This window comes from Lathamus discolor, chromosome 5, assembly GCF_037157495.1.
Source record: "Lathamus discolor isolate bLatDis1 chromosome 5, bLatDis1.hap1, whole genome shotgun sequence".
NCBI lineage: Eukaryota > Metazoa > Chordata > Aves > Psittaciformes > Psittacidae > Lathamus > Lathamus discolor.
Window position 1 is genome coordinate 63267309 of NC_088888.1, and position 18912 is coordinate 63286220.

At 43.3% G+C, this 18912-nt stretch overlaps 1 protein-coding gene across 8 annotated transcripts in view; it reads left to right on the forward strand.

The window, feature by feature from the left end:
* TRAF3IP2 (TRAF3 interacting protein 2) overlaps positions 1 to 17881 on the forward strand; it is a 27274-nt gene extending 9393 nt beyond the window's left edge. For 3 of the 8 annotated variants that reach the window (XM_065681058.1, XM_065681060.1, XM_065681059.1), the window contains 7 exons: positions 2999 to 3188; positions 5451 to 5626; positions 7011 to 7099; positions 8844 to 8912; positions 11238 to 11354; positions 12527 to 12601; positions 17280 to 17881. In XM_065681058.1, coding sequence (XP_065537130.1) covers positions 2999 to 3188; positions 5451 to 5626; positions 7011 to 7099; positions 8844 to 8912; positions 11238 to 11354; positions 12527 to 12601; positions 17280 to 17426 — 863 coding nt within the window. In that variant the 3' untranslated portion in view covers positions 17427 to 17881. Of the gene's footprint in view, positions 1 to 558; positions 2714 to 2998; positions 3189 to 5450; positions 5627 to 7010; positions 7100 to 8843; positions 8913 to 11237; positions 11355 to 12344; positions 12432 to 12526; positions 12602 to 17279 lie in introns of those variants that run through there. The other 5 variants (XR_010613145.1, XR_010613144.1, XM_065681062.1 and 2 more) reach the window with 5 other exon arrangements.
* The last annotated feature ends 1031 nt before the right edge of the window (positions 17882 to 18912 follow it).

An 18912-nucleotide genomic window follows, 5' to 3' on the forward strand; every position in this document is an offset into this window, starting at 1 on the left:
CTGAGGCAGAACCTCTGAGCTAGATAAAAAGTTAAAGAGGTCACAGTTGCTCATCAAATGAAGGTTAATGATTTTGCCTAGAAACTGGCCTTTGTCGGTCACACTGAACATAACCAGTCTTCTCCCTGCTGTTATTTCATATTCTAGTCATTTTCTTCCTCCTTGCATCAATCATTCAGCAGCCTCTTATACCAGCCTAATTCCTGTTGTTTTCATAGATTTCCTTGCTCCTACTTGGATCCCCAAAGTTGAGAATGTCCTGCCAGGATCAGGATGGGAGGTTACCCTTGATCTCTGTAAATACTGTCTCCCAGCATTATGACCAGATTCACCCATGTATTTTATCTCTATGTGAAAAGAACGTGACATCCATCATCCTCTTTTTTTTTCTGTTGTCAGCTGAAATGAAAGCTCATTACTTAAAATGGAGCCCTCTCAGCTGCTGGTGATTGTATCACTGAATGCTGATGTGACTCTGTCAATGCTTTGGCTCTTGGAGACTACAACGCAGCTTACAGCCTGCTATTAATTAGTAATCCTTTTCAGTCCCAGAGGTTTTTATCTGTTATAAAGTGAGCTTTGAACATTTAACAGCAATATCATTGTTTTAATATAATTTATATTGCATTAGACTCATGAGACCCCATCCCATTTTGGTCTGGCTTTGTAATGGAAAGCTGTAGGCCTGTTCTGATAACCTTTTTTTTTCTTTTATAACCCTTTTCTTTTCTTTAAAAACCTTCTGTTGACTCCACAGCATTTATATTACATCTGTTTAAGGAGTTTTGTTATTCCAGCAATGTGCTATAATTAGGTATATGAAAGAGAGAGGGTATCAGAGCCTCAGTTTTCACCACTGATCTTGGGACTTCATAAAGGGGCTACAGATGGACTTTCATCAATGTCTACAGCTGAACATTTGCAAAATGTCCTCTGGTTTTCTTTGTGTACCTTCTTTCAGTTCAGCTTTAAGCAGACAAAAAGCTGGTTGCACAACACCCCACAATGTTTACCTCCATTTACCTCCTCCGCAAGCGGACATCGTGAGAAGTAGGACATTTACTGAATGAGGCCATTTTGTTTTTAAGCAGGAACTATGAAAGGCTTTCTTTAGAAAAAAATCACTACCATTTCAACCATCCACAGGGCAAAAGAAGAAAATAAACTCAGATGGCTGGAGCAGATTTGGTCAGGACCAAGAAGCTGGCAACTGTACTCCTGTTTCTCGCATGCCTGGTACAGCGTAAATCACCTCCTGACAGCTCCTTGCGTTTCAGATAATTGTTGGGCAGTGGCAACCCACAACAAAGCTCTGCAGTTTGTGTGTTGCAACATGCCTCTCCCGGGGAACAGCAATTGTGCCCGTAGGCCCTAAGCTGGCTCCAGACACCTGCTATTTGAGATACAACAGCAAAACTGCTTCTAAAGTCAAAAGAAATCCTTGCAGCAATGCTATATGCCCAGAGACCATTATTTCAGATATTTATATATGGAAGCTGTTGGTGTGATCGGGCATGCACGCTTGGCCTTGCTGCGCTTCTGCACAGCAGTGGTTGCATCCATTAAAATACTGTATTATCAGATAGATCCAAAGGAAGCTGGGGAAACATTGGCCTAAAAACCTGTAAACCGAACTGAATTTCCCAGAGACCCACCACATTTCCTAGAGCTGGTTATGAGAACACATGAGGAGACCATACTTACTTTCATTTTTGTTCTCCCATCTTGTTTCATAGAATCCTAGAATAGTTAGGAGTGGAAACGACCTTAAGATCATCTAGTTCCAACCTACCCTGTCCTGTTGCATATAGTTAAGAGGGGGAGCAGGAAAATCTCTTAAAACAGTGTCAACAAATGTGAGTCTCAAATGTTATTACAGGCTCACAATTTCATCAGGAATCTCTTTGCAGCTGTGGGGTTGGGTTATTTTAAAGTATTTGCTCCTGGAATTGGACTATTTCATCAAAGCTTTGTTTTCTTTCCTTTTTTTTTTCCCCTCCCCTTTTAAAAAACAATCTAGTCCTCATGGCTGCTAGGGAAAGGAAAGCATGACCAGAAAATAACTAAAAGGATTTAAAAAACCAGGCAGGGGTTGGGGAGGGAAAAGCGTTTGAGTACTGCAGCTTTCAGAGCCAGCTCATAACACCATCATCATGCAGTGCTAATAAGCCTTGCCAGGCTGGACTTTGATCTGTGCACAGCAGCTTGAAAGTGCACAGAGCTGCTGCCTAATGAAAACTGCACACAGAAAGACTGGGGGGAGGAGGGGAGAGAGAAAAAAGTAGTTTTCCCCTTTTGGGGAAACAAGCAGCTTACATTGCTTTCAGTTTATGCCAACAGTTCCACCGTACGTTAGTTATTAAAGAGCATTACGTGTGTGTGGCCAACAACAGTAAGGTTTTTCAGAATTACTTGAGCAAAATTATTACTTTGGGTTTTCCCTGCAGCCTCCTGGATGGCAACAGGAGCATCAGCAAGGCTTTAAAAGGTCACTTGGGCAGAAAATTCATACAGGGTGAAGTAACAAACCAAGAGATTATTTTTTTGCTTTTCATTTACAATAATCACAGCCTGTTTAGCTTTAGCGTTGCAAACTGATTTGTTCCAGGATTTTGCATCTGCTTTCATGAGAACGTTGGGATGATTCATTTTCACAAGTTATTGCCAAAAAGAAATTAAAAAAATAAAAATAACCAAAGAACACTGAGGCACGGTAAGTGCAGGGACAAAGCAGCCCTGAGTGTTTAACTGTCAGTTGTCCCAGCAGCCCAGCAAAGGGTGGGGATCTGAACCTTGCCAAATGAGAAATGGAAACTTCAGACTGTAAAATGTTGCTTAATCTGGCTTCTTTCAGGCCAAGATACCTGCAAATGCCTCCAAACTGCTTGGTTTCCCAAGACATGGAGGAGGATGTGCCTGGAAAGGAATAAACACGAATTGAGGGAAAAATGTATTGGCTGAAATGATAGTTGCTGCCTTTATTTTCTCACTCTCCCAGATGGCAGAGCGCCTTACCAACATTTTGAACATGCATCACAACCACTTCCTCCTGTTCCTGGACCTTGCATGAGAGTTATCCGCCCAGCCCAGCAAGTCATCCCAAATTACTCAGACCTTCCTGCTGCCCAAGGCACCAAAGGCCGACCACCCCAGAGGACATGCTCCTCCCCTGGTCTTCCTCGATTCCTGTAAGTATGCCCTCGGTAGCAGGGGAGACGCGGAGAGGGGGTTGTGCACAGTGGAAGCTCCTCTGGTCTGACTGTGGGTTTTCAACCAATAATTCCGAAGTCTTGTAATGTTAGCATTCTGAAGCCTTGTAATGTTAGCGTGCCTGGGCTGCAGGGGTACATGCAAGACGCTGGGTAGTTTTCTTTATTTGCTGTTTTACACCCAACAGGGTCCTGACCTTACCCCAGAGGACTTCAAAGCCGGATACCTGATATGTTGTTATAGCGCACCCTGAAATGCATGCATTAAGGAAGATAAATGCTGAAAGGTTAAAGGGATGAGGGGTTGAAAAAGATCTCAGTTGAAACCTTAGAGCTATCCTGCTTGAGAGCAAAGGTCAATTCGGTGGCTCACTGCAGTCTTCAGCTTTATGCTGTACCAGCCTGGGACGGCTCAGTTATTGGCATCCAGTGATTTTGTTCTTATCTCCTCTGCAGTGCAGATTAAAAGGGAGAAAATCCCATCTGTTGCTGATATATCTCTACGTTGCTGTTTGCAGCTTTTTCTATGATTTTTCATGTAGTAGTAAACCATCACAAGTCTAGCACTTTATATCCAGAGCTTTTTACTGGTTCTCAAATATTAATTTACCGGGCCTTATATCTCCCTCCTTGTAAGTATGTCATTAACAGATGGAAAATATGATCCAAGCAGAGTTTACTCCAGACTCAGCTATCTAAAGACAAATTGAAGCGTCAGGTATTGAGGACATCTGGAATCAGACTGGTTTTATTTAAGTGCCACATTACCTTTAGAGATGCTAAACTTACAGGCATCTGTGTTTGAAAATGTGCACTTAACATGACACGGGCAGAAAACTGGGGGAATTGGTGGGACGCCTGGTGACTGAAATATCACACTGTTCTGCCTGTGAAAAGTTAGTGGCTATGACAGAAAGGTGACAGCAAGATAATGCAGTACCTGCAGGCACTCGAGCGTGTATGAAATGTAAAAATATTAAGGAATAGTGGGTACCCTTTGCAGTAGTAAAATTTAAAAAAAGGCTCCTAATTTTTGGCACATTTGTTGAATAAGGTTAAGTTTGGGGAAGATCTATAAATTAGGCACATGATAGTTCTTTGTGGCCATCGATGAGGTATGTGCTGCTTTTCTTGGTACTTTCTTCTGCTAAAAAAAATCCAGAATGTGCAGGGTCTGTCCTGTGGCAGCCTGCATGGTGTTTGCATTCTGATTCCAGGAATGGCAGTTATATGTTGGTAGTATTTGCCTATAGAGTATTTTGTAACAGAAAACATCTGTACCAGAATGAATAAACCAAATCTTAATGTGACAACAGAAAACATGCTGTGACCAGCTTGTCATCATTCATTTAAGGAAGGCAAAGAGAAAAAAGAGAGTGGGCTTGATTGACTAAACATCACTGCTCTGTGGGGAAAACCTGTCAGAGAAACCTAGCCCTTGTCCGACAGATTCAACCCAGCAGAATCAAAGCACACCTCACATAAAAATCTCAGTAGATTCCTCTTCCTACTGGATTAAACTATGAAGCCAAAGTGTAGCAGGACAAGAACTGCTAATGTTCCTAAAGTCATCCCATGCTCTGTACTTGCTACAATGAGGAAAATGTTAGGCAATGTTATTGCAAGTCTGGAGCGCAGATCCCTGCCATGAGAAACCCTTGTGTCTGCTGTTGCTGCTCAGGAAATTAACTTTGCTCCCTTTAGCAAACTTGGAGTTTTGTCTAAAACCGGAGACCCTCCAACCTGTGCCAGTGCCCAAGGTCGAGTGCCCTTGGACCTTCTCTTTTCCCAATTCCCACCTTGCACTGTGCCTCCTGTGCTGCACAGGGCATCCTGGGAGCCTCAGAGGTGCCATAAGAACTCTTTAGATATGGGAAGAGGTTACACAAGTGCCTCCCTGCTCCCATGCATGCATAACAATATCCATGATACAGCATGTATTTTTCACTCAGAAACAGCCTTTGCTTCTGCTAATTGCAAGCTGAACAGCTTTCAGCTGTGAGGTGCACTTCCTGTGGCAAATGTTGCTTCTGCAGTAAACTGCTTCTTGTGGTAGACTGTCACCAAGGTATCCGTTCAGGAGATGCTGTAATAACTAGGTAGAAATGCCGAGCCAAGCATTTCTACAAGAACTTTTCCTAGCTGATGTGCAGATAAAGTTCTTAGTGTGTTATTAAAAGACAAAAAAACATTTTGCCTGAGAAGAAATACTCTTAAGTCCTCACTTGCTTTTCTTTCTAGAAACCAGCTATACAACCAGCTACCTAATGGCCAGCTGCCCCCCAAGGCATGTGGCTCAGATGAAGCATACTGTTGTCCTTGTGACAATTTTCCATCTCCAGCTGCCGTCCCGAGACCTCTCAGTAACCCTGCAGCCAAGGGAACTCTGAGAACCAGCAATTTGCCGGAGGAGTTGCGTAAGTGGTTACCAAATTTGTTCTGTGCAAGATTTTACAGCGCAGCCTGACAGCTTTAGGTGGGAAAGCTCCAGGGGGGAGAAGAGAGGGGGAACGACATTAAGACACAAAGACAACAGAAAATACTGAGTGTCATCGCATCGGTAGGGTGTGAGCATTTGTGTTTGGAGGGATGGAATTATCTCCTTGAATCCTGAAAACATAATTGTCATTAATTGCTTGTTATTTTGTTTACAAAAAATAAATACCATTTAGATTGCTTTCATGACTTATTGCTAAACAGGATGTCCCTTTGAGGCAGGAGGCACTGAAGCTTACAGTAAAGGACTAGTAACAAACAAAGCCTTAGGGATAAAGTGTTTCAGCCTGTCCCAGACCAGACAAAGTTTTTGAGTCTTGACCTCATTTCCTCCCTGACCTGGTGACTGGAGAGAACTTTGGGCACGGAGCCCAACACTGAGGGCTGAGGGCAGCACAGTCACTGGCTGAGTTTCTTCCCCTGGCATCAGCCACTGAAAGGCTTTCACCTTTCAACTCCTATGGGAAAGTCAGGTTTCAGAAAACTGCCTTTGTTCTTAATGCCCTGCTGTCCAGCAGATGCCATTGCTAAGAGCTCTCTACATCTCTCCTGAGGTGTTGATTTTTTTTATTCTTCATTTTTCACATCACCTTTCCAGTCCAGAGAGTTGCATCTCTGGCCTGTAGGAGTGAGTTATGACACCAGACACCACTCTTGGATAGACCTCACTTTATCAGTCTGTCCTAGATATGGGAATTATTGGATAAAACTGTGTAATTTGTGATACAGACACAGCTGGATTAGATTAGCCAGCTGGTTCACCCTGACTGCAAGTCCATGATTCCTTAGTTAGTAAGAAAACTCCTTCCACAATGGTAAGGTCAGCTGAAGACGTTGCTATCCTCAGCCAGCCATCCTGCCTGCACAGGGGGTACAGCGTGCATAAGGGCTTCTCCAGCTGTCAGTCAGATCAGTGAGGTCTGCGGGAAAGCTGTGCTGGTTGCAGACTGTGCAGGTGAAATGAGCTCTAGATGAGGACTCAACCTCACATATGCCAACAGGCTGGGGAAGAAGCAGCTTTGGTAGCAGGGCAGGGTGAGCAACAGAGTGATGGTACCCTCTGCAGCTTCCACAGGGCTGCTTGCCAGCAGTAAGGCAGTAGGAGCTTAAATCTAGAGCAAGGTTTCTGTACAGTGGGTTGAGTTCAACACCAAGCCACTGCGCTGTTCCCATCCATTTTGTAAATCCAAAGAGACATAGGTGGGCAGAACCCGCAGTGCAGTGGAAGGGGAAGGCTCTGAAAGTCTCACCCTCCAAATGCTGTATTTTAATGCATTGCATGTTCATGTGGATCCTTTCTCCTAGGCAAGGTCTTTATAACCTATTCAGTGGACACAGCAGTGGAGGTTATGAAATTCGTGAACTTCCTGCTTGTAAATGGATTTCAAACTGCTGTAAGTATTCCTTCTGGAGAAAATGACTTTCAGCCAGCAGAGGAAAGGGATATTTTGTAAAAAGCAGAGGTGATACACTATTCACTTGAACGTGTTTCTGTTTATCATTTGGTAGGTTAAAGAAGGTACAAATAGATGAACTAGCCTTGACTTTAAAAGTTTCAACTTAAATGATTTGCCTTTTCATTTTCTCATATTTTAGCTGAATTTTCATGCCCTTAAATGTGTTTTAATAATGACCCTAGAAAATTTCATTTAGTGACACCAGATACCAGATGAGCAATACTATGAAGTTTTGTGAGCTATTCGATTAACATTGTCTCATATTTGATCTGTTATATCAATATTAAAAAGGTGAGTTTTCATGTTCGTCCAATCCCAGCTTTTTTTCTGTGATGCTGTTACATCGCTGGTTCCTCAGATGTGAATACCTTTCTGCTAAAAATTACCTAAAATCAATGTATTTCACAGAGCTTAATGAAACAGCCTGTCTCATGGTTTCATTTGCTTTGTTATACCTTTAAAAGGGATTCTAAACTCACTGGCCTGAAAAGGTCTGTGTCCAACTCTCTAATTCCATAAGCCATCCAGATTTTCATTTAATTTCTCATGAGGTTGCTTCATCATAATCCCCTCTCTAAGGGAACCATCCACAGAGGCTCTAGGATTTGACGTTCATCAAAATCTTGATTCATACTTTCTTATTTCAAGTGCATATGCTATCTGACCTCTCAACCTTCACTCTGGCTTCAATTCAGGAAAGCATTTAAGCAAGTGTCTATCATTAAACTGAATGAGACTTGGTGGGGGGCTTTGCACAAGCTTATTTATTTTCATAAATCAAAGATTTTTTTCCAGAGACTGTAATTATACTTCTCTACAGCAGTTTCGTACTATGACCAATTCATAAGAAAGCTCTGGACACCACAGAGGTATGGAATAGAATGCTCATTAATAGCACCTTTGCTGGACAGGCAATTCTTGGAGCCTGCTGCAGAATAAAAAATACAGCAAAATGGCCTCAACGCAGGGAAACAAAAGAGGGAAAAGACTTGAGAGCATAACATGATTTTTTACCAAAAGCTTGGAGAAGTTAATACTTACTGCATTGGTCACAGTCACTGATTCCCAGTTTCTGGAAAGTGAATGGCATTGGTTGCATTCAATCCTATGAAGTTCTCTGCCTCTGCTGTTGCTGAAGTCTGGGTTACCAGTATCAGTGACCTGCCTGACTTCCCACTACACACCCTGAAAGTTTAGTTCAATATGGATCTAAGACATGACACCCAATATATACCATAGCAGCCAGAAAACAGTGGACATTTGCAGCTGTACAGATAATGTGGACAACTACCTACCTTTGTGAGGTGTTGAGAGAGGTAAAAAAGCCATTTTGCAAGCATCACATATCTAACATTCACCAGCAGTGATTGTTTCTTGTTCTGTTGACCAAAAAATGCCTGGGAGTTGGGAGCTGGCAGGGCAAGGTGCCTAGTTGAATGGCTGGCTCACTAGGAGCCCAGTGGTGTGCCCGCAGCATCCCCCCTCCACCTGCCTACAGTGCCCATCCAGCTCGACTCTGGACTTCTGGGAAAGGGGAGAAGTCATGTTTGTACATGTTTCTTTGCTAAGGGAATTAGGCATGCAGTTAGAAGCTAGGGAAAAGAGCAGGTGCCTTTTCAGTGCCACCAAATGAGGAGGAAAGGTGAAAAGATGCTCATCACAGACTTTCATTCTCTTGCAGATTGATATATTTGAGGACACGGTACGAGGTATTGACATCATTAAGTGGATGGAGCGGTACCTAGGTGATGTATGTAAAGGCAATTTAACCTTGTTCATGGCAGAGGTGACCTGAGAAAAATGGTTGAATTATTCTAATAGCAATAGGAGCAGAATCAAAATGCAAGACCCTACTATCATCTTCCCTGCCCCTATAGAAATGGCAGAGGCCTTGCAGAGAGAGCACAGACAAATCTCCTTCACTTATGTATCTTATGGTCCCAAAGCTCACTCTTTAAGAAATAAAGTGCTGGTTCTGGCATTCCTGCCAAATTCCAGTGCTGGCTGTTACATTCAGCCTGAAGCTGCCATTGGAAAAGTTGTTTCTCCATCTCATTTTTAAATAGTGGGGTTTATCTATCCTTGGTTAAAATGGTATCTGTATTTCATCCCAGGCTGCATAGTAGTGGCTAGTGTTCATCCTGCTTCTCACCTGTAGCTTTTACGTTGCCGTCTAAAATACAAAAGGGTTCTTCTAGATAAGCCATACTGTATGTAAACTGAAATGGGTATTCTGTTAGTCAAATGATAAATTTCCTCTCATCACTTTGTATCTATCCAAGCAGTAAAATAGAGATTTATGTTGCTGCCAGTGGAGTGCCCTGCAGCCACATCTTCCTTTGAAGTTCAATTAAGCAGTGAGTGCACATCACCTTTAGGATCAAGCCAAGCGGTCCCATTATTCCAGCACAGCTAGACACAAACTGGCAATTATGTCACTTGACACATGCCATCATAGGGTGGGTTCAGTTCATTTGTGCTTTGCTGGGTAGCCACTGGGACTCTGACTCACTCTGGGCTTATTTCCATGGTTTGGGAACAGGATGACAAAGTGGTGGGCTCTCCACAATCTGAGCATGGAAACCTCACCACCAGCACTACCAGTGCTGTAGTGCTGTAGTGAGACAGCACTACACAGGTTTCCTAAAGGTGTCCAGCAAGACAGTTTAGCTCAAGTGCTCTACCATGCAGAACCAGCTTGGGGCCTCTGCTGTGGCAATGCAAGGCCATTTGAGGCTTTCACTGGGACAAATTAGGCTTGGGCTCACCATGTGTAATGGAGGCACTGAAACTAGAAGCCAGGGTGAATTTGCTTTTGCCAAAATCGTTACCATTTAAAATACAAACTGGCAGATCTCCTTTGGGGCTCTTCCACAGTCAGTAGGAGAGACCAGTGTGTGCAGAGAGTGATTCCCTGCCTCCACATGAGGATACTTCTCTGGCTGCCCACCCCAGAAATGTTTGTTTTGCTCCATTGACTGTGGAGGCAGTTTCTAACTTCAAAACCCTTAAATGCATGAGGAAGGAGGGACTACTTGGACACAAGCAGGGGGATGTGTGCAACTGGGCATGTCTCTGCAAACCCTCAACATCTGTAAGTGCTTACATGCGTGTCAGGCGCAAGCAAAAGTAATTCTGGAGTATGTTAAGTTGGTGTAAGGGATAATGGCTCCTTACTGTATTTGACCCTGTGGTGAGGCAAATTCCCTTGATATTGCACAGAAGGAAAGAGTTAATTAGGTGCAGAGCTGACTATGAGCCACAGACTTGGAAGCCTTACACAGCCTGATGTGGCAGGGATGAAAGACAGGCCCCAGGTAAACACAAGTAGGAGGCTTTCATCTGCTGAGCCTCTTCACTGGCTCACCGTTAAGGAGGAGAGGCATTTCCCAGAGATGAAGGATGAACCCTCGGAGGAAACCTGAGCTCAGTGGGGGCCTGGGATGAAACAGGATCTGGACTGTCCCAGCATGGCAAGGAGCATTGCCTTCAGCCCACTGCAGGAAGTTGGGACAAAGATGCTAGGTACCCCTAAACATGCCCACATCTCCTCCTGCACTCTCCACCACTAAGATCAGCAAGAACAGTTGTCATTTCTGTCGCTGAGAGCCCTAGAGGTATCTTCTATAAGCAACTGCCTTTAGTGGCTTTATACATAAAAAGCTGTAGATGGTTAAATAGATGCACTTTTACATAGCTGAAAAGATGCACTTTTACAACATAAGCTGTTGGAAAACATTTAGGGCTGAATATGAAGATAAAACTTTTCTGTGTATGTACATAGACACTCTACACTGATAAAAAGTAGCTTTTTATGACGGGGATTCCAACTGTAAACTGGTAGCTGCTAATATATCTCTTGACATTTAGATTTTCTATATTACGAGATCTTGAGAAATAATGAGGAGAATGAGTGCACGAGTTCTCCTCTATTTCCTGCCAGAATGAATGAGATCCTCTCATGTTTGCCAAGAACATAAAGATCACTTAAAATACAAACTGGCAGATTTCCGATCTGCCTCTACCAAACACACTGCATTTCCCAATTTCATAAAAGTGCTTTTTTCCCTAACAGAAGACGGTGATGATAATCATAGCAATCAGTCCAAAATACAAACAGGATGTGGAAGGGGCTGAATCCCAGCTGGACAGGGATGAACACGGCTTACATACTAAGTACATCCACAGGATGGTAAGCGAGGACATGCATTTGCTGTTTTACAAAGACTCTGTCTCTTCTTCTCAAAAGACAAATCTGTCTCCAAATGGCAGGTTCTTTGCTTTGTTTTCCCTAATCCCCATAGTTAAACGCCCCCTTTGGAATTCATTAATCCTCCCTCTCATCAGCTCCGTATGCTCATTAACATCTGCTAAGAGGTTCAAGGAAGAAAAATCCTATTAAACATGCTCATCTTATTTCTCCATATTCTTTATTGTTCAATGATTTTTTTCCCTCCTTTACCTTCTTGAACCCTAGTTTCTCTGTCATATAGCCCTGAGCACAATCTTAGCACCTGACCTCCCCCTCTATAAACCAGGCCCTATTGCTTTGGTCATCCTGTAACTGAGGTCTGTTTTCGGGCAGCAGTAAAGCTGACTGAAAGGTGGAATTGAAAAGCAAAGGCCAGAGCTGCAAAGGAAAGCTCCTGGGTGGTGCAGAGTGTCAGGGGACCAAAGAGGCTCATCACTGCAGTCTGTCACAGGATGGACACTTAGCCCAGAAGAACCCACAGAGCCATGAAACTCACCTTTCCTCCCTCTGTTTGCAGTTTCCTGTTCTTCTTACCCTGTTACCAGTTTACACGTTACTCAGATTCCCCAGCTTGATTCTGCAGTCAAATTTCTCAGAAGCTGTCACCAGCAGATGAGCTCACAGCAGTACTTTTGCTGTCCTTACAGCTGGGATGCCTGCGTATGGGAACATTGGGAACAGGCTGATCCCAGCTCAGACATGGAGCTAGGACATGGGAGACAGACTAGGTCCCAGTTTGGACACAGCCAGTCTTCAGCTGAAATCTTCCACCTTGCTGGAGACTGAACAAGGGCCTTAGTCAAGTCAAGTGTTATTGGTTCTGGATGAATTTCATGGGATTGCAACTGCAGCTATATCCACAGTTATTTCACACTGCAGAACTAAATGCTCAAGAAATGTTGACAGATCTTTCCTGTATCTTTTCTGTAGTAATGAAGAATCAGATTAAGTGGCCAAACAAAACGATACCGAATCCACCAGCAATAGATCAAATCACTTAACAGAAGAGCAGTTTAAGTAAGCAACGAATGTTTTTATGCATAGGATTCAGATGTATACAAAGAAAAATTAATGTGTCATTACAATAAGTCTGGCAATTTGTTCTGTTCTAGATGCAGATCGAGTTTATACAACAAGGAAGCATGAACTTCAGATTCATCCCTGTGCTTTTTCCAAATGCCAGAAAGGTAACACTCATACGTGCATATATACTTGTCACAGAATTAAGCACATATTATTTTGATCACAATGCACCAGATGAAATCTTAAAACCCAAACCCTCAATTTCTTGGTTCTTAATATCCCACTAGCAATATTCCAAAGCTACGCTTTACGTGAAAAGTTTAAAGTTTTATGTACATACAAATAAAAAACATTTCACCCACAATATAAATCAGTGCATAAATGTATTTCTGATGATAAGTGTACAGCTAAAACTCAAATTGTCTTTAGCATTGAAAGAATGTCCATGCAGAGAGACAATCTACCCAGCAAGCATGCTTTTTATGTTAACTCTTTTATAATTTTGTCCAGATGTAATGCCGATGAGTGAGATGGGAGAGATTTATGACTGATGTGAAGTGAGGATCTGGGAGAGGCTGGGTTGAGAATATAAAAATAAAGGGGATAATAAATACTAAAGTACTAGGCTGTTGCTTGAACTTTGATGGGCCCTTCAAAGGCAAACTGTTGTAAGTTTTTTTAGGACTTGCAATTTCATCTGCCCTCCTTACTGGTTTTGAAGATTCATTTGAGAATAAGTAATGCAACAGATTCCTGTCTCTTCTGCCTCACTCTGAGAGAATCTCTTGGATTGTTTTCAAGTTAAACAGCTTCAGTTATAGTTGAGAAATTGCATTCTTCCCCAGACACAGAATGGCTATATTGTACTCATGTTCGCTTTTCATTGCTAAATGCTGTGTGCACTGTTGGTAGCTGTCATGTTACCCCTAGGTACAGCTGCATTTTGAAAAAGTATGGAAAGTTCCTTACATTTCTTTAGGTGCCCAAACTTTGAAACATGAGCCAAACTTTAAAAACTGTTATTAATGACAGTGGGGCTGTGCCATCCCACGGCACTTGTGGATTTTAGTGGAACAAAATTCTTCATTTAGGCACCAATTTAATATACACTCAGAAATTTCAAAACATGTCCCTGGGTCTGTAAAATAAGTGAGGTCCCTTGGAATGAATGGTACTTCTGCTGTTTCATGTCATTCACCTCCCTGCCTGAATGATCTCAGTCCGGTACTTGCCTTAAGTGTGAAAAGCTGAGAGGCTGCCCTGGTGGGAACTGGGCAGACCAAAAGCAGGGAATCAGGCAGCATTTTCAGTCCAGTCATCCTTTGCAGCTTGATCCAGGGGGAGAAAGATAGGACTGCTGCTAACCTTGGGGCCCCTCAAGCACCTGCCACACAATCAGCCCATATACCCCGTCGCCATTTGGCACCATAAGGGTTGCAGAGAGGTGGCCCAGGAGGGTCTATAGCTGCCTCTGGGGCTTGAACAACAAACCTATGTTAATTTTGGCTGAACTTCATATATCACAAGACTACTTAGCATATAGGAGTGGTTCTCTCAGACAATGATCTATAAGGAATTTCCAGGGTTGGTTTATTCAGCTGCTCCTATCAAAACTTAGGGCTCCAGACAGCCTTCTTGCCCATCCTTTGTAAGTCCACATTACCCTTCAGTTTTTCAAGAGGTGACTTTATTATCTAAATTATGCAGATTGTCATTTTCTATTGTCGTTGAGCTTTGCTCTCTTTCGCCACACATTTCTTTGGTACATCATCTAACTTCATCTAACTAGGTAATGATAATGTAACTGAGGACATAGTGGGTACAAGGAGAGCACCAGACCCTCAGCAAGTTGCAGTAATGAAGCCTGTGGGCAGTCAGAGGAAAGTGAGGCACCTGAAAAATGCCACATACAGATACAATTGGATGATGTTGGCAGACAAACTACTTTCATTTTGTCTCTTTTACATTGTCCGTTACATGTTCAAGTACTGCTGTAGCTGGTAGTGGAAAAGAGCAGGAAAGCAAGGTCTGGGAGGTTTCATCTTGGGTTATGGTTATTAGATGACTTAATCTCGTATGAAGCACATTATAAAGCACTGCTGGTATGTGAAAATTAGTCAACCTGCAACAAGAAGGGAACTCTGTGATCCAAAGAGCGTCCATTAGGAAACTGAATAATGAGGGGGAAAAGCACAACACACAGTTAAGGCGGAACTGGCATTTCCAGCTTCCCATCATACACTGCTAAAGGAAACCTGGGTCTTGCTGGTTCAAGGCTTGCATCGAACCAGTCCTCAGAAATGTGTCCTCCTGATCTGGTCACCCGATGACCAAAGCACTAAGTTGTGACTTCCTCACACTGGAGGCTCCCTTGGTCAGAGGTGAGGCAGCTGGATGGATGAGGTGAGCAGGGTTGGTGCCAGGGAAGCCAGGGGAGCTCAAAACATGCTGCGCCAACATGTCTCTGCATGCACAGCCCTGCCCTCTGCACTAAAGTGCTCTGCCTTCTTCCTACCAGTTTAATCCTCAGAGTTTATCAAATACTCTCTCTGGGGCATAGAGAGAATTTCCTTAGGGCTTACAGATACACAGCCAAATAAAAGTAATATTAGGGTGGTAAGCGTTTTCCCCTTGCTCCCACCTGCAATGACAGCCAGTGTCACGTGGCAAGGACACTTTGCTCTCCTGGATCAAAATAGCAGCTATAGTTACCCCTTTACCCCTACACACCTCCCTCGGGTTAAAATTGTTGCCAGAAATTATTAACGTGCAGGTGCTTTTTGCACTGAGTTCATTATGGAGGATATTAAATGAAATTGGCCACAGGAGGTGTTCTGGAAGAAAGACATAGAGCCTTCTTTGGATGTATAGTGCCTCTCTCATTATATCCTCACTTGCTGGTTTCTTACCTGCTATACATGTCTCACACTAATTTCCATCTTTTCAAGCTTAACTAATGATTTCCCGTGTGGATCTATATCAAATGCTTTACTGAAGTGCAGACCAACTGTGTCTACTGCATTTCCTTCCTCACAAAAATGTAGTTTCTTATCAAAGACAGAGAGAAGGCTCATTTGTTGTATTTAATTGCATTTCCTTCTGTAGCTTTTAACAAGATCTAGTAAAGAAACAAATTTTACATAGTAAGAGTGTGCACATGCATGCAAATGTAGTTATCTTTCTTTCTTTCTCCCAGAAACATTTGAATCTCTTGGCCAACTTCAAACAGTTTTGTCAAAGGAGTAAAGATCACAAAGATTAAAATCCATTCCTATGCAAAACCAGACTTGCAGGTGGAGGCAGGAGATCTTACTTGTGCTCCCACCAAAGGGAACGCCACAGGATCTTACCAGTGTTGGGCAGTGAGGTGTCCACCTGAAGGAGTGACATTTTAAAACCTCCACTTTGGGGAGACCCTTGACCAAAGCTTATACTTTCTCAGCCACTGGAGAAAGAGAGGAGGGCCAGGCTTGATAGATATCTCTGCCTCTCACCAAGCTGCTGGTTCAGAAGCCTAGGTGGGGTCAGAGTAATGGCTCTGTAGGTGCCTGGGTGACTTACCTCCTTCTTCTTGATATAAATCCTATAGATCTAACAAAGGGGTTGCATCAGTGAACAGTAACCACTCCCTGGGCAGTGGAAATGACGCAGCCTTGTTCCTACAGCTGTACAGGCCAAGGAAAAGACAGCCAATTTGAGAAGCATGTCTGCTGGCAAGCTGTACATGTGCTGCCCATGCCAGGGCACCTCCTGGTGAGGTGCCACAGACACGGTGCATGCCAGCAGCTTTTTGCTTGGTCCTCTTGGAGCTAGCTCCACTGGCTTGACAGGGACTGTGCTGCTCCTAACAGGGGCCACCTTGGGAAAATACCACCCTGCTAAGTAAAGAGGAGCAGGGAGCAAGTGCTGGATGTCTTGACTGCTCATGTTGCTTATATCCTGTCTCTGGCTTCTGTTCTGGTGTCTCCAACACAGCTCTGCAAAAGGAAATCTCCATAGTGGTCATGAGCTGGTTTTGGTCAAGGATCAGTCTTTGACCCTATTTCAGTCAGTGGTATGATAGTGGCCCTTCACCCCTACACATTCAGACTGTCTGTATGCAAACCTCCCAAGGCTGTGGAGACATGAGAACATGAGGTCAGAGCAGGGTCCTATCCACCAGCCCACTATCACTGTCCAGGGCCATGGTGGTGCCAGCTTCATTATGTCAATGAGCATTAGCCAACCCCTGAAAGGGTGCATCTTTCCCAGGATGCAGAGTGGTGGGGGTTTGATTCTGCTCAGCTGGAGATGCATTAGACTCTCCTCAACCTCAGCATCGGCCTCAACCTCCTGCTCAGGAGATGGCCAGAGGGTACCACACTTGGTGAAGCAAAGTGCAAGGAGAGGGGGTGAAGACTGCCAGGATAAGAAGTGCTCCCCTGGGGTCCTGCTTAAGGTTGAACATGTTGTGTGGATCTTTCAGCAGCTACTAAGGTGGCAGCCTTTCCTTGGTAGGGGCACTGAGATGTCTGCCTTCTTTCCTCAGTGTTTATTTTCACAAGCCTTTAGATGCCTGTCATTGAGATCAGACTCCCTTTGAAATGTAGTGAAATTAGCCAGCGTGATGGCAGAAAAGAAAGAGAGACAAGCAAGCTGTGAGATCACACAAAGTTCATTCATCTAGGAACCTAAATACAACTCTGAAGCCAAATGAGAATTTCTTGTTGTTACGGGAAGTGCCTGGAACAGACAAAATGAAATCTTGCTTGGCAGGGTCTGACGGAATCTGCAAGGTTCTGGTACAGATTCAGGAGGATTTATGGGATTTCATGCCTTTTTTTTTTTTCACTTGTTTTTCAGGAACACGTGCCTACCTGGCTGCAGAACACTCACATTTATAACTGGCCAAAGAATAAGAAGAACATCCTTTTGCGGTTACTGAGGGAGGAGGAATACATTGCTCCTCCGATAGGACCTTTACCAACGCTCCAGGTTGTGCCGTTATGAGCATTATTGCTTAAAGTGCAGGACAAGCAGTTGTTAAAGGGCTGTTCTTGGCAGGGAGCCAGGGCTCTTCCAGATGGCTCTTTTTGATGACAGAAGACACTCTTTCTGCTAAAGGGATTGGTTGTTTTGGGTAACTCAGGCTCGGCTTGTTCTCTACCATGACAAACATCTATTTCTGAAGCTGATGGGGCAGAACTCTCTTCTCTAGAGTTTTAAGAGCTGCACATGGAAAGAATGCCCAGTTTTATTTTAACATCTGTTTTTAACATATTCCTTTATTAGTCGATATAGCAAACAAATACCAGAAATAATGTTGCAATAAGTGTAAAATAAAAATTACGTGCTTCTCTTTGCTCAGGGTTTCTTTAAAGATATTCCTGCCTTGTATAGCATTATTGAAGAGTTAATTTGTATATACACTATTAAATATATTTGCCTTTTGTAAGGCAACCTTATATATTGTGTCAGCTTTTATTATTGCTGGGAACAACGGAGGAATGGTAACTGTTGGGTAACACAAGTTTGCCTTAGCCTGTCTTGCATAAAGATACTGTCTTCAATTAGAGGACTCTCAGATCTGAAATCTCTGGAGTTCCATTTCCTCACAGCTTGGCCCCTAACACCTTCAGTGTGTTGCAGCAATAGTCCACAAACAGAGAGCAAAATGCATGACTACGTGTGTGCTGTCAGTACCGTGGAACGCTGCAGTATTTTTTACAGCAGGCCTCCAGCTTCATTACTGCTCTTCAGCCCTTATTTAAAACAGAGCATGTCAAAGGACAGCTGGCATTTGGAAAGCCAGCAATTGTTAAGAGAAGTAACATTGACTCTTACAACTTGTATGAAGTGTGGAACAATAAAATACTCAAAGATGTTGGAGGGCCACGGGGCATTGGCAACCATGGAAGGCTCAACAGCACCACATCTGCTAAAATTTGAACTTTTATTTTACAGAGCACATAAGTATGACTTTGGTGAGAGCTCTTTTTAAAAAACTGCCTTAACCACATTGAGGTAACAGTGGAGCCTGTTGGCTTAAAATTCTGCAGCCCTTATTCTTTAGAGTAGTTGTCCTGCTCTGACACAGAGCACTTCAGGCATGCTCCATGCTCTTTCCAAAGATCCTCCTCAGCTTTATTTTTGTTGTAGAATGACCCAAACACAGCTTTATAAAAAAGTACATGTGCTTGGTCATCCAAAAAGTAAATCAGCCAAGAAATTAATACTCCTGCTACATTACCCGAAACATTTCATTAGCTTTCCACAAAGATGGTGCCAGTGTGGTGTGTTGATATAGGGCGTGCTTTGTGGTGCTCATGAAACGAAACCTGAAGAACCACATTGCAGATATACTCACATGTTCCTTTAGCAGGCTTGTGCATAAAGAGTTGCAGCCATTTAAGGGAACTGGGACAGGGTGTGTCCAGTGTTGTCAGTTCTTACAATTTTGATTGTGGTATTTGCTGTGCTTCTTACAACTCCAGTT